At 46.9% G+C, this 26,131-nt stretch overlaps 1 protein-coding gene across 2 annotated transcripts in view; it reads right to left on the reverse strand.

Moving 5' to 3' along the window:
• Positions 1-1,334: 1,334 nt before the first annotated feature.
• The window catches only part of TH (tyrosine hydroxylase), a 107,186-nt gene continuing 82,389 nt past the window's right edge, over positions 1,335-26,131 (reverse strand). For both annotated transcript variants that reach the window (XM_073574054.1, XM_073574052.1), the window contains exons 10-13: positions 20,345-20,401; positions 18,416-18,511; positions 5,686-5,819; positions 1,335-1,855 (exon numbers count right to left, since the gene is read on the reverse strand). In XM_073574054.1, the coding sequence (XP_073430155.1) occupies positions 1,696-1,855; positions 5,686-5,819; positions 18,416-18,511; positions 20,345-20,401 (447 nt within the window). In that variant the 3' untranslated portion in view covers positions 1,335-1,695. The remainder of the gene's footprint in view (positions 1,856-5,685; positions 5,820-18,415; positions 18,512-20,344; positions 20,402-26,131) is intronic.

Genomic DNA, 26,131 nt, shown 5'->3' on the forward strand with positions numbered 1-26,131 from the left:
TGAAATGCACTGTCACTTTAGGTATATGTAGATTTTTGTTTGGTTGATATGTTTGCTACACTTATAGCTATACACACATACATTTTATATTTTCTAAATAGTTGGGAGATTCAGTCTATTTTCACTATAACCCCTCCTTTTTTCAATCCCTTCTTCACACTTTGTAAATGGTATTATTATTATTTTTTAATTTCAGTATTGTCTATGCAACACTTCTATGAACTGTCACTTTTTTCTATGTTACAAACTGTCACTTTAATAAGAGTGTGGTCACTCTTATATTGGCTATCTACTATTGATACAAATGACTGATATTTCACAATTAGATTCATTTTGGTGTACCTCTACATTCTTATTTATGAATGGTGGTACTGATTAGGCTTATTGATCTGATCCTTTTACAAGCAGTCTGTTTCTTTCTAGCACCCTCTCTTTATATGCACAGTCACTTTAAACCTTTGGTTTAACATGGAACCTCCATGTGTTACTATATATTTTCCGATATACCTATATTATTTGAGTACTACTGGAGTTGATATTTATCTCTGCACTTCATTCTGACTCTTTTCCCCTATGTAGATTATATCTTTGACCCTGGAACCATCAATGCAGTTTCCCATTCTGTCCTCTTTCCCTGTCGTTCCATTGAGTCCCAGAGCCTTCCTTTCTGTGCACATGCGCATCTTCCCCTACCTCTGACACTTCCGATGACGCTCATACACTGACACGCAGCCTCGAGGCTTGCGTGTCACTGAGCGTTACCAGGAAGTACGTCACCAGGAAAAGGATGCTATGCGCCAACAAGAAAGGTCGGTTTCCCACTTTCCCCTACTCGAAATCAAGAAGGTCAGACTCTTGGGGTGATCTGGTGGAAAAAAAGAAATTTCATCATTCTTTTTATGTTTTGTTTTTGCAATGTTAATTGTCTAGTAAAAATGCAACATGATTCTCCAGGTAAGTGTAATTAATATATACAGTATATAAATTGCACTTACCTGGAGAATCATGTTGCATGGTCTGGAAGGGGTTAATTTTGAGATTGTTTGATCATGGGTGTGCACATACAGGGGAACCATTTAAGTACCTCTGTCAGAGCTTATCTGCGGCATCTACATGATTAAACAGCAACGATCTGAGCTCAGCTCCTGTTGCTGCTGTTAGAGGCAGATGTCGGCTGTGTAACACAGAGAGCGCTCACCTGCACCCAGAGTACATCCTATATTGGGAAGAGCTTAAAACCAGTAGTAAGACACCTATGATATTTGTAAATGCCCTAAAATATACTTCCAGATGGCTTTAAATCACATGATCAAAACCAAAAAGGAAAAAAGAAAAAATTTTGATAAGTTGTTTATTATTATTTATTGCATGTTTCGAAACCATTTAGAAACACAATAATTATTTAAGAACAGAAACTGAGGAGCAAAAGAACGCAGTTCGTCATGCACAACAGCGTTTCCAGACCATAAGCATGATTTGCAAATATAAGCCATTACATATCCAGTAATTCCTTGATATTATGTACTAATGTATTCAAAATGCAGATTGATTCATATTTGTACATAATGATGAACTGACAGATTCCATACAAAAAGATGAGCCGACCACAGCGATGAAACTGAGATGGTGAAGACCGGAAGTCATGCAGCGTGCCCAGGAAGCCTCCATTGGGTAAGAGATGTTGACTGTTGCCTGCTAGGAGAGGATGTTGAGGGCAGTTGTCAGTGTCTGCAGTTCGTCTCTCAGCTCTTCCAAAGAACTTTGAATTTGGCTCGGTGAATCCAAAACCTCGATGCTCAAAGTGTAGGGGTTGTACTGCACCGCAAAAGGCCTCTTTATATGAGCCACGTAGGTCCTGTGGGATGGGAAATTGAATATAGGAACACATCATGGGATATATCATGTAAACTAATAGGTTATATAAAGAGGACAGTAAATAAAGGTAAACTCAATTCTTTTTCTAATGTTTATATCAATAAAGCTATAGTCACAGGATGTTTCTGGCTTTTATTTCATGTATATGGCAGGAATAATGACCCCTATATACAGCAACGATCATATAATAGGACTTAAGATCCTGCATGCAATGTGCATGCACCAAAACTAAAGACCCCATATACAGCAATAGATGACTTTTCCGAATGCTCCAGTATTCTCTATAAGAGAGCCGGTCCCAGATAAAAGGATCAGCCATTGGAAGCCCAACAGACTTGAACCTTCTCTCTCTCTACATCATCTGTCCAGCGACAATCGGGGAGATTATGCATCTACTGACTCCTGTTGTGAATTCGCTTTCTGGCCTACCTCTGGTTACTAGTGAAGGTAGTGAAGCTGGTTGTATTGACAGAGGGGTCACGAGTTCTCTTTCCGGGCTCTCTCTGGTGGTTACTGGAGGTAATGGAGCTGATCTAATTAACAGAGGCCTGCCACCTGATAATGAGGAGGATGACTGGAGATCTGGAGTTTCTGACTGGATTTAAGACAGCCGACTCCCTCTATCCCTGCTGGTGATTTTTTCCTGTCTCCTGAGGTCTTAGTTTCCAGCTCAGTCCCTGCATGTTCAGCTAAGTGTTCTTTTGCTATTGTTCACATTTGATCTGGTTTTGTCTATTTCAGTTTTGTGTGATCAGCCAGCTCCGACTGGGGCCGTGCTGAATTTCCATCCTTATGTTACTGCTTGTGCCAGTTTGTTTTTGTCCCTTATTAGATTGGCCTCTTTTTGCACTGCTTTCAGAATATACCAGAGTGCTGATATAGCGGGCGAAGTCTAGCAACTTCAGTATTTTTCTATCAGACGTGTTGGGCATTTTTTGAACCAGGGTTTTTGCGTGATTGCAGACAGTCTTTCCTTTCCTGTCATGTCTAGTTAGTGTTGGCCCCATCATTTGCTCAGTCTATTTTCCTACCTGCATTTGTGTTTCTATCTTGTCTCATCGACAATATATGTTTGGGGGCTATCTATCCTTTGGGGTCTGCTCTGGGGCAGTTTAGATTTCCCTTTTCTTGCTTTAGGCTTATTTAGTTCTCCGGCTGTATCGAGGCGTCTAGGATCATCCTAGGTACGCTCCACGGCTACTGCTAGTTGTGTGGATAGGATCAGGGGTCTGCAATCCGCTTAGTTACCACCCTCTCTGGTTTTCTGTGGCTTAGCTTGGTCTTCCTTTCCTCCTCGGTGACCCAATCATAACAGACTCCCTCTTCTAGGTACTTTTGCTTGGTGGCCCCATCTGTGCTCTATATATGTTATATGTTACATATTTGTCACAGGTTTACCATGACAGAGAGAGGCCAGAAGACCGTGGTGTCTGATTTCATGTACTCCTGCACTGATTAGAAAAACTTCACCATCATGTAAAACAGTGCATATTTCTGCTAGTAGTGCAAGGGTTTCTCTGTTCAATTGAGAGCTGCAGGAGCTTTCCTGCTTTGATGGTCTCAGCTGTTCAGTGTTGGCCACTCCCCTCTACTATATATGCTCACATCTGTCAATCAGTTAGTTTCTTACTGCCTGGTTCTGGAGTTGGAGTTTTGTTTTTTTGAGGAGGAGTTTGGAGTGTTATTCAGAAAACGGGTGCTTGGTGATTTATCTGTGTGCATATCCTCATCCTGTCCTATTTTGTTTTTTTCCTTCCTTTACTTCCCGGTGTTCCACTCTGTTGTTTGTGATCGCATATTTGAATGATTGGAATTTTTATTTATCCCTGTACATCCTCCTTTGTTAGTCTGATTTATATATTTTTATACACTACAACTCCCCACTTCCCCTGGTGGGGTAGGGGGTAGATAAGGGCTCATTTATGAGCTCAGCAAGGCACGTGGCCCCCTCCATCTTCACCATGAGAAGTATTCCAGGAAGCAGGGATAGCTAAGGTGCCTCTAACTTTAGGGGCAGGAACCCCTTTGCCCCAGCATATTCTGTAACAGAGCCATGACAATATTAAGGTATATACATCAGACTCGGCCTTTAGAGATTTTTTTCTATTTTTTACTGAGTAAGTTGTCTTAGGGTACTGGAGTTGGGAGGAGACCATACACATAAGATTGTTGGCTAATCTTGTCGATATCAGTGGCTTTGGACGACTTTATTCCAATGTGCATTAAAGGGAATCTGTAACCGGAAGCTGGCGGCCTATGTAAATGGCCTGTGTCCGGTCCGATGGGCGGTGTTTCTTCTTCTTTCTCCACCCTATCCGTGGCCCCCATCCGTGATCTTTGACAGTATTTGAGAAGTTCAACTCCATAGTTCGCGCGTGCGCAAAGCAATCTTGCTTCACGCACGTGCAGTATGCTTTGCCCGACTGCGGGCAAAGCCAAAAATCATTACTGTGCATGCGCCTGTACGCTATGTCCCGGAACACAGCGAAATACTTCTGAGACATAGTGCATCGGCGCATGCGTATTAATGATTTTTGGCTTTGCCCGCAGTTGGGCAAAGCATACTGCGCATGCGTGAAGCAAGATTGCTTTGAACACACGCGAACTATGAAGTTGAACTTCTCTAATACCGGCAAAGAATGCAGACGGGGGCCACGGATAGGGTGGAGAAAGAAGAAACACCGCCCATCGGACCGGACAAAGGAAATTTACATAGGCCGCCAGCTTCCGGAGACAGATTCCCTTTAAACAGATACTTGTGATGAATGGAGGACAAAAGGTTCATTTTTTGGCTTGTGTTGAGCTAATATTACCCTATGCATTTTTTTAGTGTTTAGGCCTGGAGATTTTCCCACGAATATGTTAAACATGAGGTGAACATAGCCAAAGATCTAAACCACTGGTGGAAACAGACAGAAAAGCGCCCTTTTGCAAGAGCAGTATATGGGTCCTTTGCAGTCTAATAGTTCATTATAATGCACAATTTCACATGTTTTGAAAGTGGTAGATACCCCCTTACCACTTGGGCCCTTGTGCAGCAGCACAGGTTGCACCAATGATATGCCTGTCCCTAATCTAAACACTGTGATCCTCACCAGGAGGCAAGATAAGTGTTCACCAGTCTTGTTCGTAGAGATAAATGTAAGTATCGGAAATAGCCAAGTGAGCACATTCAGCAATTTCCAATATTCCCATTTTTCTGTGTGCATATTCATCCTGTTACGTGAATTGTGATGACTCTGGAACACGTTTCACATTTATGGTCAAAACTCTGTAAGATGCACTACTAGTTGTACTCAAGTAGTCTCAAATAGATAATGAAGTTGAACAAAAGTGCACCAAAGGCAACGCAAAATTATGATGTTGCTTTATGCAGTCAGGTATTATAATATGCAATGGCCAACATTTCAGTCCTGTCCTGAACCTTGGTCATTGCTTCTCAGGAAATCACAGGATGTTGAGATGATGGCTTTGGAAATACATCACTGTAAAGAAGCACTAAAGTGGACCAAGGAAACCAAGGTGGAAGATTGGGCAAGAATCTCATAAAGCAAAACTTACACTCAATCCATTTTTGATCATGGCACATTTTAGCAAACCTTTTCAAAATTATTACCTACAATATGGTATTGCAGCACAGCCTAATTCAGGTTTTAGGGTGTAGGGACTAATTTGCAAGAGCATTCAAGACTAGATAAAAAAAGTTTAAGAATACTGGACAACTCTTTTAATCTAGGACTCGTACTGAAATAAAATAATTGCTTAATATTCGATGTACAGTATATATTTTTCGATTCCTCTTTGTCATACCTTAGTTTTTCCTTAGCATCTGTGAAACTTTCTGATACGAAATATACAGACTGGTAATTCTGGTCCTGGTATGGCTGTACTGCTGCTTCATCTGGGTCAAAGGGTCGACTCTCTGGCTCATCAGACAAAGAGTGCTTAGAAAAAAAACCATAAATAAATATATAAATTCAGTTATCCGATCAAAATTGTGAGTATGTGATCTACATACAGTGGGGGGAAATATGTAACATTGAGAGATATAATATCAAAAATAAAATCCAGAAAATCGCATTGTAAAAATTACAGCTCTGGCAAAAATTAAGAGACCACTGCACAGTTTTATAAAAATCAGCTTCTCTCCATGTCTGACAGCCATTCCATTCCAGTGTCAGTTGAATTCCTACCAGAGTATTCCTCATTCTACTTAATGTGCTTCTGATTAGGTGATCACCTGAACCAAATCTTATTTAATGAAGGAAAGTACAAAAAACCCTGCTGTGGTGTTCACAATCCTCTTGCCATAGGACAAGCTGGATGGCAAAACAAGTGCTAGTAATATCCCAAAAGTAATAGGAATGAAAAAATAACTTTTAACCATGCCAAAGGAGTTGAAAAGAAAAGTCTTGAGTGAGGAAAAGAAGGGCTCAATTCTGGCTTTACTAGCAGAGGGATACAGTGAGTGTCATGTTGCCTCCATCCTTAAAATTTCTAAGACAGTAGTCCATTACAACGAGGTCAAGCAGCAGACATTAGTGACAACAAAGCTACAGACCAGCAGAGGGTGAAAACGACTCTCCACTGACCGGGAGGACCGTCAAAAGGAATGGCAAATGGCAGCTGGGGTGAAGTGCATGGCAAGAGCAGTTCGTAGCAGAGGCAGGGCTTAAGTCATGTAAATCTAGAAAAAAAGCCTTTCATCAATGAGAAGCAAAGGAGAGACAGGCTAAAGTTTGCCAAAGACCATAAGTCTGATGAGTAGTGTTGAGCGATACCATCCGATACTGAGAAATATCGGATCGGATTGGATTGGCCCGATACCCAAAAAGTATCGGATATCGCCGATTCCGATACCAGAAGTCCCATACAAGTCAATGGGACAGAAATATCGGAATTAAAAAAAAACCCTTTCTTTCCTTGTACATCCATTTTGGGAGGGGAAAAGAGTGTGGGCGGTGCGTGGGCGGACACTGTGCGTGTCTGTGTGTGTGGGCGGGGTCTGTGCGGGCCTGCCGGGGGTCTGTGCAGGCTTCGGGGGTCTGTACGGGCCTGCCGGGGGCCTGTGCCTGCTGTCGGGGGTCTGTACGGGCCTGCCGGGGGCCTGTGCCGGCTGTTGGGGGTCTGTACGGGCCTGCCGGGGGCCTGTGCCGGCTGTCGGGAGTCTGTACGGGCCTGCCGGGGGCCTGTGCCGGCTGTCAGAGGTCTGTACGGGCCTCCCGGGGGCCTGTGCCGGCTGTTGGTGGTCTGTAGGCCTGCCGGGGGCCTTTGTCGGCTGCCGGGGGTCTGTACGGGCCTGCTGGGGGTCTTGTAGGTGTGCAGTCATCGTCCGATGGGACTATTTTTTTTACAGTGGCAGTGCGCCTTCGCCGGGGAAGCAAACAAGAGAACGTCATTGCTACAAGATGGGAGGCACCAGACCCGGACCGCCCCTGGGTGAGTATAATCTAACTCATTTTTCTTCTCTTTTAGGCTACCTAGGTGGCTTATCTACAGCATTACAGAATGCTGTAGATAAGCCCCTGATGGCGGTGGCCGCATCTTATATGCGAAAAATAGGTGACAGATTCCCTTTAAAGCGCAACTGTTTTCATTTTTATTTAATAAATCAATAGTTCACATGAAAGTAAGCAACTTTGTAATATATCTAAGCTGCTTCTTTCTCCTACTGTAGTGATCTTTCATTCTCAATTAAGGGGTAAAACCTGTATTCAGTGACGATCGAGTTTCCATTAAGGAGATAAGGGAAGACAGTTGGTGATTATGAAATTTCTATAAAGGAAGGAGGATCTAGAGGCCGACACAGACATTCTGCTGCAAGTTCTGCTGAAACGACAGTTCCAATTCTCCATAGAACTTTATGAGCACCAGCTGTCATCTCTTATCTCGGTAATGGGAACGGCTGAATTCACTGAAGACAGCTTTTATTTGTGAATTGAGAATTTTGTGAATTGAGAATTTTTTTAGAATCAATGATTAGTCCAGAGGGAGAAGAAATAGCAAATTTCCCTAATAAGATACATTGCAAAGTTTCTTTTTTTCACCTGTTCTGTTGATTTGTCCGATGTCCTACAGTATAAGGAACGGTTAGAGGATTTGGGAATGTTTAGCTTGCAAAAGAAAAGTCTGAGAAGAGATGTAACAGCTGTCTACAAATATATGAAGGGATGTTACAGTGTAGAGGGATCATCCTTCTTCTCATTCGCACAAGGAAAGACTAGAAGCAATGGGATGTAACTGAATGGGAGGAGACACAGATTAGATATTAGAAAAAACATTTTGACAGTTACGGTGATAAATGAGTGGAAAAGGCTGCCATAAGAAGTAGTGAGTTCTCCTTCAATGGAAGTCTTCAAACAGAACCTGGACAGACATCTGTCTGAGATGGTTCAGTGAATTGAGCATTGGTTGGACACGATGACCCTGGAGGTCCATTCCAATTCTAATATTCTATGATTCTAGGATTTATGAAATAAAAAATGAAATGACAGTTACTCATAAATAGACATGCACATTTAGCACATCTTCTAATTGCCATGTGCCACTGCCAAAAATGTTACCCAGCCAGGCCCTTGAGCACATTTCCATTGTAATTTACGAACTCACAGAAAAATTAAAAGGAACAGAGTCAACGAACATTACTTCATAAAAATGAATGCAAAATGAGCCAAAAAACATTATTCAATTTAGTGCATCTATGAAACATTTGCACAATTTCTGTCAGAGAAAAGTAGACCTAAAATGCTTATATCATGCTATAAGGGAAAGTAAAGCGCAAATAGGGCCTTATCCAAGTAGGCAAATTTGGTAAAAATAGAATATGAGTAATGCAGGAGACCAAATGCAACTCACAGAAGGTACAAACAGTGCGAGCGACAATAAACCATGAAATAATACAATTAGAATAGCGGGGAATGTCCCTCAAGGATTATACTAATGTTCTTTATATAAGGGTGATAAACGGGTTCCTGGGAGTTACCACGTTAGTTCTTTCTGCAACAATGGTTCTAGCGGGGGTCACCGGGTTTTCCCGCTAGGCCACAATCCTACTAACAAAATCTATCAGGGAGCGTTAAGCCTTCTGTGCCTCAACCGGCCCCCACTCCACCTTTTGTCCAAACCCAGGCCAAACCCTGTACTGTACGTTATAGCTGGAAGTAACGGCTCTGCCCACTCGTGTCGTCTCTCTGTAACCGCAGGCATCCTCCTCTGGTTGATGTCTCTTCACAGATCTTCGGTGCTTAACCATCGGCAGGCGTCTCCTTGGCTTGGGCATAGAGGGCTGAGTCCGGACTTTTGATGGGCCTGATCTGGCCTCTGGAACTTGATCGGCCTGGGGTGAAGGTTCTGGTCTTTACAGGCACAGCCTGGACTCTGGGTCTTGACGGGTGCAGGTCTTATCTCTGAGACATGACTGGCGTAGTTGAGTCTCTGGGTCTTGTCTGGCGGTGACCGGCACCCTGCTGGCAAAAGCTTTCCACTGTGGCCTGTCACACTGGCTTCAGTGTAGTCTCTGGTGCACGCCTGCACAGCTTCTCTTCTTGGTTCCAAATTCCCCTGTGATTTGACACTCAGGGCTTTTATATCCAGGAACTCTGTTGTGCAAGGCACCTGACCAGGTCCAGCACAAGAACTGTCTCTCCCTGTAATTCTTCTGGTTCAAATTGGTCCACCTAGCTTCGTCCCGACAGTAGATGGCAGTCGTTTCTCATTAATGTCACATCATGCAGGGACTTTTCAGAGGCATCATCGTTTCCTCTGACACATTCTCACCTGGTGTGGTTGTGTGTGACACAACCACTATCTGTTATCAACAGCTTCAGCATCCACTATGAATCAACAGGCCAAGATACCAGGAAAGCGGATTTACTCTGAGCTTCTGAAATTCAAGTTGAGGATCCTAGGACCAAGATTAGTTAAAAGATGTTTAGTGCTAATGTGTCGCCCCTGAGGCTCAATCGCCACAGAGGTACTGCACCTCCTCCTGAAGTGCAGTGCCCCACCATCCAGGTAAGTTGGGGGCTCCTGACCACGCTGCAACACTCGCACCCCACACAACAGAGTAGTTCAGGAAAGCCACATTGCAGCTCCCTGCTTGGAGTGTAGCAGAGCACCTTTGGTGGCTCCCTGCTTGGAACACGAAACGTACTGGGAGGCGGGTGGAGTTGAGAATACATAAAAGATCGGGAATGTTTAGGATTACAGGTCAGTCTGAGAGAGGAAGCCACTCAGAGAGGAGTGAGGAAAGAAGATCCCTGAGAGAGGGATGGAGGAATGAGGTGCTGCAGCATACCTCAGTGACCTGGGTCTGCTGGCACGGGAAAGGAAAGAAGGAGAAAGACATTGAACTGAAACCTGATCTTCCATAAGAGAGGGAGAGATTAGTTCGGAACGAAGGAGTAAAAGGGAACAGAGGACGTGGGTTAGGAGAGAACCCTGCCTAGAAGTTCTAAGCGCAAGGCCGGGGCCCGGTCCCCGAGGTTGCATGGATGCTAATGGTCCTGCAGCAGACACCGGTGGAGTAGTGGGCTGTAAATGCACTACTCCCATCTAAGACTTGGGGGCACAACAGCAGCTTGGATAGTGAGCCGGGACTCAGGAGTGAGGAGTCCCCGAAGCAGGCTACAGCTGTCTGCCGTACAAGTAGAGTTCTTGGGAACATCTGTCAGGAGGAACTCCAGTGTAACTGTGGTGCCCCTGAGGCTCAGTCACCACAGAGGTACTGCACCTTCTCCTAAGGTGGGAACTCCTTTCCACACTCCAACACTCGCACCCCACACAACAGGGTAGTTCAGCACAACCACATTGAGGCTCCATGCTTAGAGAGTAGCAGAGCACCTTTGGTGGTTCCCTGCTTGGAACACTGGATGTGCTGGGAGGTGGGTGGAGCTAAGATACATAAAAGAGTGGGAAAGTGTAGGATGACAGGTCAGTCTGACAGGAGGTCAGTCGGGTAGGAAGTCACTCAGACAGGAGTGAGGATCCCTGGGAGAAGGGATGGAGGAAGGAGGGCTGCAGCTGCCTCTGTGATCTGAGCCAGCTGGCACAGGAAAGAAAAGAAGGAGAGAGACGTAGAACTGAAACCTGCACTTCCATAAGAAAGAAAGACAAGTACGGAACGAAGGAGTAGAGAGAACAGAGAGGACGTGGGTTGGAAGAGGAACCCTGCCTGTAGGTTCTCAGCGCAAGGCCGGGGCCTGGTCCCTGAGGTTGCATGGACACTTATGGTTCTGCAGCAGACACCGGTGTAGTTGTTGGCTGTAAATGTACTACTCCCATCTAAGACTTGGGGCACAACAGCAACTGAATAGAGAGCCGGGACTCAGGAGAAGGGAGTCCCCGAAGCAGGCTACAGCTGTCTGTCATACAGATGAGGTTCTTGGGAACATCAGTCAGGAGGAACTCCAGTGTAACTCCATACTAGGAGATCTTCACACTTTAAGGCGCTATAGAGGAGTCGTTCAGAAAGGTACAAGGTGGCGGAGTGTTGGAGGGGAGAGTACTAACTTCCTCGAAGGTTGATTGAGTCTCTGACCCGGAGGACTCGGCCCGGAGGCAGGCACCCGTGTGTGTGTACAACGGACTGTGAGTAAAGCCTTGGAACTACAAGCCCTGGTGTCCTCCATTCATTTGTGCGCTAACACATTCAGCACCGCTACATCTGGGTACCATCCTCTACACAGCCCGCGCCTCTCCTCTTCCATTGCATCTACACTGCCCTGGGGCTACAGCTTCACCTGTGGGGAGTTACACCATCTAGGCTGCAACACACCACCAGCCCCAGAGGATCTGCATGCAGGGTCGGCCTGACACCTCACTTGCCGAACACCACAGGTGGCGTCACAAACTATTCATATAAACCACGTTACAAACCACCATTTATTGGGCGCCCAGGGCCACGGACCCGGTCACCACTGCTGTGACACATCTCCCGCCGACACCGGCCCGGTACCGAGTACCCCGCAGCCCTGGGAGGGTGACCCATAACTCAGTACTAGGAGATCTTCACACTTAAAGGCGCTATAAGAGGAGACGTTCAGAAAGGTACATGTTGGCGGAGCGTTGGAAGGGAGCATTCCATCTGACCTGGAGGTTGATTGAGCCTCTGACCCGGAGGACACAGTACGGAGGCAGGCACCTGTGTGTAAAGCTTTGGAACTACAAGCCCTGGTGTCCTCCATTGATTCTTGCGTCAACACACAAGGCACTGCTACATCTGGGTACCAACTTCCACACCGCTTGTGCCTCTCCTCTAATTCCACATCTACACTGCCCTGGGGCTATAGATTCACCTGTGGGGAGCTTCACCATCTTGAATGCAACACACCACCAGCCCCAGAGGATCTGCAAGCAGGGTCGGCTTAACATCTCACTTGCCGAACACCACAGGTGGCGTCACGAACTATTCCATTAGCTACATTCCACCATTCAAACTCCCCCCTATTAATTGGGCGCCCAGGGCCACGGAACGGGTCACCGCTGCTGTGACACATTCCGCCGACACCGGCCCGGTACTGAGTACCCCACGGCCCTGGGAGGGCGACCTGTTATGAATTGGTCACCGAGGAGAAAAAAACTAAACAAGCTAAGTTACAGAAAAACAGAGAGGTTGGTAACTATGCAGATTGCAGATCCCTGATCCTAACCACACAACTAGCAGCAGCCGTGGAGCGTACCTACGATGATCGTCACAGCTGGAGGACTAAATAAGCCAAAGCAAGAAAAGGGGAAAACTAACTGCCCCAGAGCAGACCCCAAAGGAAAGACAGCCCCCACACATGTATTGACGGTGAAACAAGATGAAAGCACAAACACAGGCAGGAAAATAGGCTGAGCAAACGATGGGGCCCAAACTAACTAGAAAGAATAGGAAAGCAAAGACACTGTCTACAATCTGCCAAAAACCCTACAAAAATAATGTCCAACACTTCTGATAGCAAAATTAACCCTGAAGTCACTAGACTTCTCCCACTATATCAGCACTCTGAAATATTCTGAGACAGAGCAAAAAGAGGCCAATCTAATAAGGGACAAAAAGCAAATTGGCATATACAGATAGATAAGAGTGGAAATTCAGCACAGCCCCAGCCGGGGCTGGCTGACCACACAAAAAACTGAATAGACAAACAAAATCAAGTGTGAATATTAGCAGAAAAACTTAGCTTGAGAAGACTGGAACAGAGCTGAAAACCAAGACCTGACAAGCAGAAGGAATCACCAGCACCAGAATAGGGCGTCGGCTGTCTTAAATCCAGTCTGAGATTCTTGAGGTCCAATCGTCATCCTCATTATCAGGTGGCAGACCTCTACTGACTAAATCAGCCTTACTACCTCCTGTTACCACCAGAGGGAGCCTGGAAGGAGAACTCCCAACTGGTGGACCAGAAAATGAACTCACAACAGCGACCCAATCTTGGTGTCATGAACAGGATGACGAGACCCGATGCCATCGGGTTCTGTGTGCCTAAGATTTGTTGGACTTAAAACTTTTGAGAATGTGCAGAAGACCCAATTTAATAGACTGTAAAATGAACATTAAAAATGGCCGCTGGCGCGGAGAAGAAGGGCGTGATGATATGGGAGGTTGTTGTGAGTTCATTTTCCCCTTCGTCACTGAGGTCTGGTGAACTCCCTATTCTGGTAAGGGAAGGTAATGAGCCTGATTATCAGGCACCTGAGCCTAATGAGGATGACTGGCTGAGTGGAGTCACGGACTGGATATAAGGCTGCCGACGCCCTTCTGCCCTGCAGGTGATTTCTCTGTGGACTTCTAGGACACCTGTCTGATTCCTGCTCCTCTAAAGCTAAGTTTTCTGCTTTGCCTGTCAGCATTTGTGTTTTGTTTTTGTTTTCCTTGCTTTTCTGGATTCTGCCATTCCCTGCTGGGGTGAGCTGAATCTCCTTTTGCCTGTTGCTCTGTCTTCAGAATATTCCTGAGTACTGACTTAGCTTTTTGAAGCCTAGCGTCTTCAGGGCCTTTTTCACTGTCAGTCTGTTGGCTCTTATTTTCATACGGTTTTTCACGGATTGCAGACAGCAGCCTTCCTGTCCTTTCCTATCTAGTTAGCTTGGGCCCCGTCTTTGCTCAGTCTATCTTTCTGTCTGTGTTAGTGTTTTCATCTTGCTTCACCGTCATTATATGTTGGGGGCTGCCTATTGCTTTGGGGTCTGCTCTGGGGCAGTTTAGATTTCCCCTTTCTTTCTTTAGGCCTATTTAATTCTCCGGCTGTGATCGAGCGGTCTAGGGCATCGTAGGAACCCCCCACGGCTACTGTTAGTTGTGTGGATAGGATCAGGGGTCTGCAATCCGATATCTGCCAACCTCTCTGGTTTTCTGGACTTAGCTAGCATTTCTGTTTTTGCCTCCTACGGTGACTCAATCATAACAGGAGGTCCTAGGAAAAGACCGCGAACAGCCTTGGACCTCCCCTGCCTGAATTACTATGAGACAGCAACATGGCCCACCCCCCGAGGGGTTCGTATACTGGCTTGGTATGGAGGCGCTGGAAGAAGACGCCGCCTCAAGAAGGAGGGGCAGAAGCCAGTGGCGGGAAAAGAGTCGAGACAGGAAGAAGAACGCCAGAACGCCATGATGGAAGAAGAGGGAAGGAGGCCTGCGGAGCGTGGGGAGGTGGATCTCCCCGGCGCCATGGCTTAAGGCTCGGACCCTGCTTCTAGGCTGAATCGACGGCAGCTGGAGGAGGAGATTGCCCGGCTGACCCAATGTTTGCGAATGAGGCAGGAGGCCTTGTGGAGACTGAACTGGCAGCGCACCCAGGAGGGGCCTACACCTGCGGTAACTGCAGCATCGGAGCTTCCCCAGGCAGATTCCATGGAGCCTGCCACTGCCATTACACCACCGGCAGCATCCGGAGCCCCTTCGCTGCCGCCACAGGAGGAATTGTATGGGGCCCCGGAGCCGAAGCAGAGGAAAAGGAGCTCCCGCCCGGACCTGACACGGCTGTGCAGGTCCCGCCAGAGACCCCTGCGGACCCGGAGCTGCCGTTAGTTCCACCGCCGTCCCCGGTGTCCCACCTGGCAGCGCCCACCATCACTACGTCCGCACCGGAGCAGAGACCGCGGCGCCGGGAAGCACCAGGTATATACCCCGGCCCTACTAATGGGTTGCCCTCTGACTGCACGTTGTCGGAGGCTGCCTTGCGGGAACTCAAAATGAGGCAGTTGGAAGAATCAGCTGGGGGCACTGGGTTGTCGGAGATGGGGAGGTGGAGGAGGTCCCTACTGAGAAGGGTACGACTGGAACAGACACGCACGATCCGGCATCTTTGGGGATTGGAGGAGTCTAGGCCGCTTTGGGATAGTGACCTCGGGATCCCTTGGCTGCCAAGTCCCCATGTAGTTGCCTATCAGCGCCAACAAGCTGCGGCATCCCCCCGGTGCTAGGCCACGCACCAGAGCAACAGAGCCACCCACCCATGAGGATCCGTTGATGAGTATCGATATGCATCATGGGTTCCCTTTACCACAGCTACAAGACCCTAGGCGGCAATCACATCAGCTGCCACAACCCTGCCCTTTGGCCAGCAGCCAGCAACAAGATGAAGATACCCAAAGCATCACATCTGGTAGCGGTTCCAGTCCAGAAACCTCAGGAGGAAACAACCATTAGTAAATCTCGTTACCCAGGAGGGTATTTGCACAGTTGTGCCATTGTTTTCTATTTTTTGTACCAGTTTTCCTATTTTTGGTTATCATGTCCTAGTATATTTTTCCAGAGTTCCCCAGTTTTGTTGGCAGCCTTTATACTTGAACTAAGGAGATCATGAACGCTGAATGGTCCAGAACTGCGATTGTAAATAGTTGCACCTCTTTTGGTGCCCTCTCTTGGTTTTACATAGACACTTTTCGAAGATAAGGTCTATCTCATCTGGAGTATGACTCCAATCAAAGGACACTGCAAGAGATCCCGGCTGGGAGCGGTGTCCAGCGTTTACAAGAATTGTTGAAAGTTTTAATGTGAAGTATTTGATAATGATTTGTCTTATGAAAGTATTGGTAACTAGGAAATGGCTTTTATATAGAATTAGGAATGTTTTGACAGAGAGATGAGAGATTTGAATAAAGAATAAAAGAATTGGAAATGTAGGTGATGAACCAGGCACCACGGTTGTCACTCAGAGTTAAAAGAAAGTAGAAAATGTGCACTAAAGATGGAAAGAAATGTGTTGATGAAGAATACTGAAGTGATAGTGAGTAACAGACAATAGCACTTTGAATTACGTATTGTACTGAAAATTGCACTTTTGACTTAAGATTTTAGATAGTTAAGAATTGTATGCAACGTTCAAGAATGAGTGCCTCCCACATTGGGAAGTTTAGTATAAGAAATGTTTGTTTAGCATTACAAAAATGTTGTATGTTCCTGTGTTGTCAACTTTGTTTGCCTTGCAGCCCGCGGATGTGCTGTGTTTAACAGGGGGGTATGTGGTGCCCCTGAGGCTCAGTCGCCACAGAGGTACTGCACCTCCTCCTGAGGTGTGGTGCCCCACCATCAAGGTAAGTTGAGGGCTCCTGACCATGCTCCTTCACTCGCACCCCACACAACAGAGTAGTTCAGCAAAGCCACATTGCGGCTCCCTGCTTGGAGTGTAGCAGAGCACCTTTGATGGCTCCCTGCTTGGAATACGAAACGTGCTGGGAGGCGGGTGGAGTTGAGAATACATAAAAGAGTGGGAATGTTTAGGATTACAGGTCAGTCTGAGAGAGGAAGCCACTCAGAGAGGAGTGAGGAAAGAAGATCCCTGAGAGAGGGATGGAGGAAGGAGGTGCTGCAGCAGACCTCAGTGACCTGGGTCTGCTGGCACGGGAAAGGAAAGAAGGAGAAAGACATTGAACTGAAACTTGAAGGGAACAGAGGACGTGGGTTAGGAGAGAACCATGCCTAGAAGTTCTAAGCACAAGGCCGGGGCCCGGTCCCCGAGATTGTATGGATGCTAATGGCCCTGCAGCAGACACCGGTGGAGTAGTGGGCTGTAAATGCACTACTCCCATCTAAGACTTGGGGGCACAACAGCAACTTGGATAGTGAGCCTGGACTCAGGAGTGAGGAGGTCCCGAAGCAGGCTACAGCTGTCTGCCGTACAAGTAGAGTTCTTGGGAACATCTGTCAGCAGGAACTCCAGTGTAACGCAGTACTAGGAGATCTTCACACTTAAAGGCGCTATAAGAGGAGACGTTCAGAAAGGTACATGTTGGCGGAGTGTTGGAAGGGAGCATTCCACCTGACCAGGAGGTTGATTGAGCCTCTGACCCGGAGGACACAGTATGGAGGCAGGCACCTGTGTGTACTACAGACTGTGAGTAAAGCTTTGGAACTACAAGCCCTGGTGTCCTCCATTGATTCTTGTGTCAACACACCCAGCATTGCTACATCTGGGTACCAACTTCCACACCACTTGTGCCTCTCCTCTAATTCCACATCTACACTGCCCTGGGGCTATAGCTTCACCTGTGGGGAGCTTCACCATCTTGGCTGCAACACACCACCAGCCCCAGAGGATCTGCAAGCAGTGTCGGCTTAACATCTCACTTGTCGAACACCACAGGTGGCGTCACAAACTATTTCCATTAGCTACATTCCATCATTCAAACTCCCCCCTATTAATTGGGTGCCCAGGGCCACGGATCGGGTCACCGCTGCTGGGACACATCCCGCCGACACCGGCCCGGTACAGAGTACCCCACGGCCCTGGGAGGTCGACCCACTAACGCACTTCAAAGTCAACTGACTCCTCTTTAAGGGCAACCACAACAGTTGACTTCGAAATGCATTGACATTAAACCACTTTTAACAAATCTTTGTTCTTGGATCCTTGATTGGAATTTCAGGAACGCAGAGTAAATCCGCTTTTCTAGTATCTTGGCTCATTAAAATACTTATATGGCTCATCACATGGCACAATGCCCTTGTTCACCATCTTACTCTTTGAGGGAAAAAAACTTGCCATAACCATGGCTGATGCAGATCCAGTGATGGCCAGAAGACATGGTCAATAGATGATGTGTTAACAATGAATATTTCTAGGACATGTTGACAACAAAAAATTACTTCTCATTGAGCATAACTTGAAACATGGGCAGCACGGTGGTTCAGTGATTAGCACTACAGCCTTGCAGCGCTGGGTTCAAATCCCACCAAGGACAAAATCTGCTAGTATGTATGCTGTATGTTCTTCTTGTATATTCTCCATGTGTTTTTGTAGTTTTCATCTCGCACTCCAAAGACATACTTATAGGGAATCAAGACTGTGAGCCCCAATGGGGGCAGTGATGATAATGTCTGTAAAGCGCTGTAGAATTAATGGGGCTATATAAGTGAGTAAAATAAATAAAAACTTATGGGCCCAAATGCAAAATCTCAAACAGAGCCTCCAACTATCATGGGTCTTTTATAGAATGTATCTGCACATCTGGACCTTTTGGGCCCCCTAGGATTCAGTGCCTGAGTGTGATTGTATCCCCTGCACCCAGTATAATTATACCCATGCTAATTTTCCAATTGTAGAATAATACATACCAGCAATTCACCATATGAAGACAGTAAACCGGCACCATAGGCTTTCACTTCTCCATCCTGCTTGCAAAGTCCAAACTCCACAGTAAACCAATAGAGCTGTCACAACATGCAATTGAAAACAAAGTGTTAAAACAACTTCTATTCTTATACATATAGCATACAAGAGATTTATATGGATTTACACAAAGCAAAAAAGAGCATGTTTCAAACATTCCTACGTGCCCCTATGTCTGCCCATTAAACTTTCTGGGGTCTCTGCTGACTAGGAATCTCCATAGGTCAAGTCACCACCACGTCATGTCAAGATTTTACTATGATGTAATCTGAAGGCAGCATGAAATAGGGGCTGGGACACAGAGTTCAGTGATGTGTCACTTATTAAGCTATGTGCTGTTGTTTCTATACAATGAAGGTTTTATCACCAAGAGATTGTCACTGCCTGGACTACAACTCACATGAGCCATGGTCTAATCACACTCCATCCTCTGATAAGCAGCTCACTGTCAATATACAGTGTACATAGATAGTTGTGGCATGGGCCAAGTCAGCAGTGGTGTGGGTGGGGTCAGCTTTCTGAGCTCTGCTACATCCTGCATCTAAGGGCGCAGTCAGATGGTCGTATACAACGATGATGGATGTTGGCTCTCCAGACCTGAGCGTAACAGACTATATTTCTAATCAACTGTTACACTTGGGCCCGGAGAGCCAGCGGCCAGTCCGAGCATTGCAATGCGATCGTTGTCCATCTAGTACCGCTGACTGCTCCCTAAAAACCCTGATTGTATCACAGCTACTGCACCCAGTAAACTAAGTGATACATCACTGGAATCAGGGTCTCTTTTCCTACATTATGTTGCTCTCAGATGAGGTATAAAAAACCTGCTGACAGATTCCATTTAAATGAAAATGGCAATTTTGATTACTTGGCAGTGAAAATATTTTCTACGTAACTTTTTATTACGGCTGAAACTGCAAATCTGCAAAAATACTGCAGATCACTATCAGCTTGCTGATGGTTTACATTATGCTGAGACGTAGTAGTGGCATAGTGCGATCTTTGGCTGAGTGACACGTGTTACAAATCATTGATACAGCAATATGTGCACAATACCTCTAGCAGTAACTATAAGTCATAGTTGTGTCATTGTGACAAGAATCTGATTGCAGAAGGTCCCACCCCTGGGGGTCCCACTGACCACAAGAATGGAGGAGCCCCACTAACTCCCCCCACACACTGAATGAAGTGGCAGACCAAGATTAAAGGTCTGCCGGATCTCATGCAGTCAAACGTTATCAAATATCAATACGATTAAACTGCTTTAATGCTAAGTATTGATGCATGAACTTCATCCTCCCAGATATACCTGGTGGCTGAATAAATGGATAAGGCTAATTTCACATAGCATATGGAGGAGCTGCGGAGGGATGCGGAATTCCTCCGTGAAGCTCCGCCAACTGCCGCGCCTCCTCCAATCAGCTCCGCCTACGTCAGCATGCAGCCTGTGTACCCTATCTTTAGCATTTGGTACGCAGGCCATGCCGATGTATGCGGTTGCCTCCACGTACGTCGTTTTAACGGTGCGACGACCGCAACAAAATGCAATACGTTACATTCGGCGCAGGTCACAGCACCGTCAAAACGACGCATCCGGAGGCATCCACATACATCGGCATGGCCTGCGTACCCAATGTTAAAGATAGGGTATGCAGGACGCATGCCGACGTAGGCGGAGCTGAACGGAAGGGGCACGGCAGGGGGCAGAGCTTCACGGAGGAAGTGCTCATCCCTCCGCAGCTCCTCCATATGCTAGTGTGAAACTAGCCTACATTTATATTGTACCCACTCAGGGGCTGTATAGCAGCAGCTTAATTAAACGCCAATAATCATACCTGTATTGTGGATCACATCCATTCTTTAATGGTTCTTACCGTGGCAAGTTTCTCAATCTCTTCATCTGTCGCTCCAAGCGATGCCAAGCCAATGTCCTTCATAAAACATATAGACTCAGCAATATAAATGATTATTTATCTGCTATTTTTTAATATATTATACTTATATTTTATACTTATGAAATAAGTATTCACCTTGTCACCAATTTTCTAAGTAAATGTATTTCTAAAGTTGCGATTGACAGGAAATTCTCACCAAGTATTGGTAACAACCCATCCAATCCACGCAGGCAAAGAAATGAAACTACAGATGTCCATAAATTAAGTTATGAGTAATAATGGGAAATGACAAAGGGAAACAGTATTGAACACATGAAGAAAGAGAGGTGCAAAAAGCCATGGAAAATCAAGACACCAGCTGAAATCTATCAGTAATTAGAAAGCAGTCCTGACACTTAGTGAATAATAACATCAGCTGGTAAAACTGATGGTCTATAAAATGGTGTCTCATTACCAAGGTGCCACATAAGAAACATCTCATGAGGGGTAAAACCAGTGAGCTGTCTCAAGACCTTCTCAACCCTATTGTTGCAAAACATACTGATGGCTGTTATGAATTAGTCACCGTAGGAGGCAAAAGCAGAAATACAAGCTAAGTCCAGAAAACCAGAGAAGTTGGCAACTATCAGATTGCAGACCCCTGAACCTATCAACACAACTAGCAGTAGCCGTGGGGGGTTCCTACGATGCCCTAGACCCCTCGATCACAGCCGGAGAATTACATAGGCCTAAAGAAAGAAAGGGGAAATCTAAACTGCCCCAGAGCAGACCCCAAAGCAATAGGCAGCCCCCAACATATAATGACGGTGAAGCAAGATGAAAATACTAACACAGACAGAAAGATAGACTGAGCAAAGACGGGGCCCAAAACTACCTAGATAGGAAAGGACAGGAAGGCTGCTGTCTGCAATCTGCCAAAACCCTATCAAAGACATAAGCCAACAAGCTGATATGAAAAAGGCCCTGAAGCAGCTAGGCTTCAAAAACTAAATCAGCACTCAGGTATTTTCAGAAGACAGAGCTAAATGAATTCAGCACACCCAGCAGGGAATGGCAGAAATCCAGAAAAACAAAGCAAAACAAAGTCAAAGCACAAAGCAAAAGGCCGAGCAGCAAACTTAGCTTTAGAGGAGCAGGAATTCAGACTGGTCTCCAAGGATCCCACAGAGAAATCACCCACAGGGCAGAAGGGCGTCGGGAGCCTTATATCCAGTCAGTAACTCCACTCAGCCAGTCATCATCATCAGCCTCAGGTGTTTGATAATCAGGCTCACTACCTTTCTTTACCAGAAGAGGGAGTTCCTCGGGCCTCAGTAATGAAGGGGAAAATGAACTCACAACAGATGGCATTGGTTATGAAAGAATTTGTAAACTACTGAATGTTCGAGTGAGCATTCTTGGGGCCATAATACAGAAGTAGAAAGCATATAATTTCTCCATAAACCAAGGTGGTCTTGATTTTAGACAGAGAAGTGAAAAGAATGATCAGAAGAGCTGGCCAAAGAGCCAAGGACCACCTGTGGAGAGTTAAAGAAAGACCTGGAATCAGCAGGTGCAATGATAGTTATAGTTAAGAAAACTTTAAGTAATGCACTCAACCTCCATGGTCTGTGTGTACACTCACCATGCAAGACTATTGCTGCACAAAAAGCATGTTAAAGTGTGTTTTAGGTTTGGTCAACAACATTTAGACAAGCCTGTGAAATACTGGGAGAATATAGTCTAGACAGACAAGACCAAAATTGAACTCTTTGGATGCTATAATACACTCCATGTTTGTAGGCAGAAAGGCACTGCATATCACCCCTAAAGCACCATACTAACAGTAAAATTTGGAGGTGGGAGCATCATGGTGTTGGGATGTTTTTCAGCATATGGCACTGACAAACTTCATGTAATTGAAGGAAGGATGAATGACAAATCTGCCGAGACATTCTTGATAAAAATCTGCCATCTACCAGGATGATGAAGATGAAATGTGAGTGGACATGTTAGCAAGACAATGATCCCAAACACACAGGCAAAGAAAGTCTCAATTGATTTTAGAGAAAGAAAATAAAGCTGCTAGAATGGCCCAGCCAATCACCTGACTTGAATCCAATAGAAAATGTATGGAAGGAACTAAAAGCTCAGAGTCCATAGAAGGAGCCCATGGGAGCTTCAGGATTTGAAGAGTGTTTATGTGAAAAAATGGGACAAAATTATACCTGAGCAATGTCTGTGACTAGTTTCTCCATACACGAGGCGTCTTGAAGTTGCCATCACCAACAAAAGCTTTCGTACCAAGTATTAAATAAATTTCAGTAATAGTTTTCAATATGTTTTCCCTGTGTCATTTCGCATTATTACACATAACTTAATTTATAGACATCTATGGTTTGATTTCATTGCCTGTGTGGATTGGATATGTTGCTACTGAGATCTAGTGAGAATTTCATGTGTGGTGCCCGTGAGGCTCAGTCGCCACAGAGGTACTGCACCTTCTCCTAAGGTGTAGTGCCCCACCATCCAGGTAAGGTGGGAACTCCTGTCCACGCTCCAACACTCGCATCCCACACAACAGGGTAGTTCAGCACAACCACATCGCGGCTCCATGCTCAGGGGGTAGCAGAGCACCTTTGGTGGTTCCCTGCTTGGAACACTGGACGTGCTGGGAGGTGGGTGGAGGTTTAGGATTACAGGACAGTCTGAGTCAGTTGAGTCTGACAGGAGGAGTGAGTAAGGAAGCCACTCGGAGAGGAGTGGGGATCCCTGGAAGAAGGGATGGAGGAAGGAGTGCTGCAGCTGCCTCAGTGATCTGAGCCAGCAGGCACGGGAAAGGAAAGAAGGAGAAGGACGTAGAACTGAAACCTGCACTTCCATAAGAAAGAGAGAATATTACGGAACGAAGGAGTAGAAAAGAGAGGACGTGGGTTAGAGGAAGAACCCTGCCTATAGGTACTAGGCGCAAGGCTGGGGCCTGGTCCCCGAGGTTGTATGGACACTTATGGTTCTGCAGCAGACACCGGTGGAGTAGTAGGCTGTAAATGCACTACTCCCATCTAAGAGTTGGGGCACAACATCAACTTGGATAGTGAGCCGGGACTCAAGAGTAGGGAGTCCCCGAAGCTGGCTACAGCTGTCTGCCGTACAAGTGGAGTTCTAGGGAACATCTGTTAGGAGGCACTCCAGTGTAACTCAGTACTGGGAGTACTTCACACTTAAAGGCGCTATAGAGGAGACGTTCAGAAAGGCACATGTTGGCGGAGTGCTGGAGGGGAGCATTCCATCTTGCCTGGAGGTTGACTGAGTCCCTGACCCAGGGGACATGGCACGGAGGCAGGCACCTGTGTGTACTACAGACTGTGAGTAAAGCTTTGGAACTACAAGCCCCGGTGTCCTCCATTCATTCTTGCGCTAACACACTCATCACCGCTACATCTGGTTACCAGCTTCTACACTGCCTGCGCCTCTCCTCTTCCCCTACATCTTCACTGCCCTGGGGCTACAGCTCCACCTGTGGGGAGCTTCACCATCTTGGCTGCAACACACCACCAGCCCCGGAGGATCTGCAAGCTGCGTCGGCCTAACACCTCACTTGCCGAGCACCACAGGTGGCGTCACAAACTATTCATTCAAACCATTACATTCCCCCATCACTTGGGCGCCCAGGGCCACGGTCTGGGTCACTGCTGCTGTGACAAATCCCGCTGATACCGACCCGGTACCGAGTACCCCACAGCCCTGGGAGGGAGACCCAACTTGACGTCACGAACAGGATGACGAGACCCGATGCCATCGGGTTCTGTGTGAGTAAGATTTGTTGGACTTAAAACTTTTGAGAATGTGCAGAAGACCCAGTTTAATAGACTGTAAAATGAACATTAAAAATGGCCGCTGGCGCGGAGAAGAAGGGCGTGATGATATGGGAGGTCCTAGGAAAAGACCGCGAACAGTCTTGGGCCTCCCCTGCCTGAATTACTATGTGACAGCAGCATGGCCCACCCCCCGAGGGGTTCGTATACTGGCTTGGTATAGAGGCTCTGGAAGAAAACGCCACCCCAAGAAGGAGGGGCAGAAGCCAGTGGCAGGAAAGGGGCCGAGGCAGGAAGGAGAACGCGAGAACGCCATCTTGGAGAGAGACGGGAGGAGGCCTGCGGAGCGCAAGGAGGTCATGCTGAATCTCCCTGGCGCCATGGCTGAAGGCTCCGACCCCGTATCTGAGATGAACAGCCAGCAGCTGGAGGACAAAATCACCCAGCTGACGCGCCGCCTGCAACTGAGGCAGGAAGCGCTATGGACATTGAATCTGCAGCACGCCCAGGAGGGGCCTACACCAGCAGTACCCGCAACACCGGTATCCGCCGCTGCTGCACCGGACCTCTTCCAGGCAGACCATGTGGAGCCTGCAACAGCTGCCATGCCACCGGCAGCGTACTTTGTTCCCTCCCTGCCGCTACTACCGGAGGAGTTGTACACAGCACAGGGAGTGGAAGCGGAGGAAGAGAAGCCCCCGTCCGGACCTGACGCGGCCGCGCAGGTCCCTACTGAGACCCCCGCGGATCCGGAGCTGCCGTTAGCTCCACCGCCGTCCTCGGTGTCCCACCGGGCAGAGCCCACTCCCACTACGCCTGCAGCGGAGCAGAGACCGCACCGCCGGGAGGCACCAGGTATATACCCCGGCCCGCCTAATGGGTTGAGTCGGCTGGGGGCACTGGACTGTCGGAGATGGGGAGGTGGAGGAGGTCCCTACTGAGAAGGGTACGGCTGGAACAGGCACGCATGATTCGACATCTTCGGGGATTGGAGGAGTCTAGGTCGCTTTGGGATAGTGACCTCGGGATCCCTTGGCTGCCAAGTCCCCATGTAGTTGCCTATCAGTGCCGACAAGCTGCGACATCCCTAGGTGCTAGGCCACGCACCTGAGCAACAGAGCCATCCACCCATGAGGAACAGTTGATGGGCATTGATATGCATTATGGGTTCCCTTTACCACAGCTTCAAGGCCCTAGACAATCATCGCACCAGTTATCACCACCGTGCCCTTTGGCAAGCAACCAGCAACAGAATGAAGACACCCAAAGTTGTTGAGTTCATTTTTCCCTTCACCATTGAGGTCTGATGAACTCCCTCCTCTGGTGAAGGAAGGTAGTGAGACTGATTACCAAACACCTGGGCAGCTAGATGATAACTGGGTGGCTGGAATTGAGGACTGGATATAAGGCTGCTGACGCCCTTCTTCCTGGCTGGTGATTTTCCTGCTGGATTCTTGGAGACCAGTCTGATTCCTGCGTCTCAAAGCTAAGTTTTTCTGCTCTGCTTTGTACTCTTCTATTTTGTTTTTGTTTTGCCTTGTTTTTTGGGAGTTCTGCCATCCCCGGCCGGGGGTGAGCTGAATTCCATTTTTGTCTCTGATCTGTTGATCTTTTGCTCTGTCTTCAGAATATACCTGAGTGTTGATATAGTCTTTTGAAGCCTAGCGACTTCAGGGCCTGGTTTTCCTATCAGTCGGTTGGCTCATTTTGATAGAGTTTTTGCGGATGGCAGACAGCAGCTTTCCTATCCTGTCCTATGTAGTTAGCTTGGGCCCCATCATTTGCTCAACCTATCTTTCTATCTGTTTTAGTGTTTTCATCTTGCTTCACCGTCATTATATGTTGGGGGCTGCCTATTGCTTTGGGGTCTGCTCTGGGGCAGTTTAGTTTTTCCCCTTTCTGTCTTTAGGCTATGTAGCTCTCCGGCTGTGATCGAGGGGTCTAGGGCACCGTAGGAACCCCCCACGGCTAC

This window comes from Dendrobates tinctorius, unplaced genomic scaffold (assembly GCF_039654945.1).
Source record: "Dendrobates tinctorius isolate UK_male_01 unplaced genomic scaffold, ASM3965494v1 ptg000037l, whole genome shotgun sequence".
In the NCBI taxonomy this organism is placed as follows: Eukaryota; Metazoa; Chordata; class Amphibia; order Anura; family Dendrobatidae; genus Dendrobates; species Dendrobates tinctorius.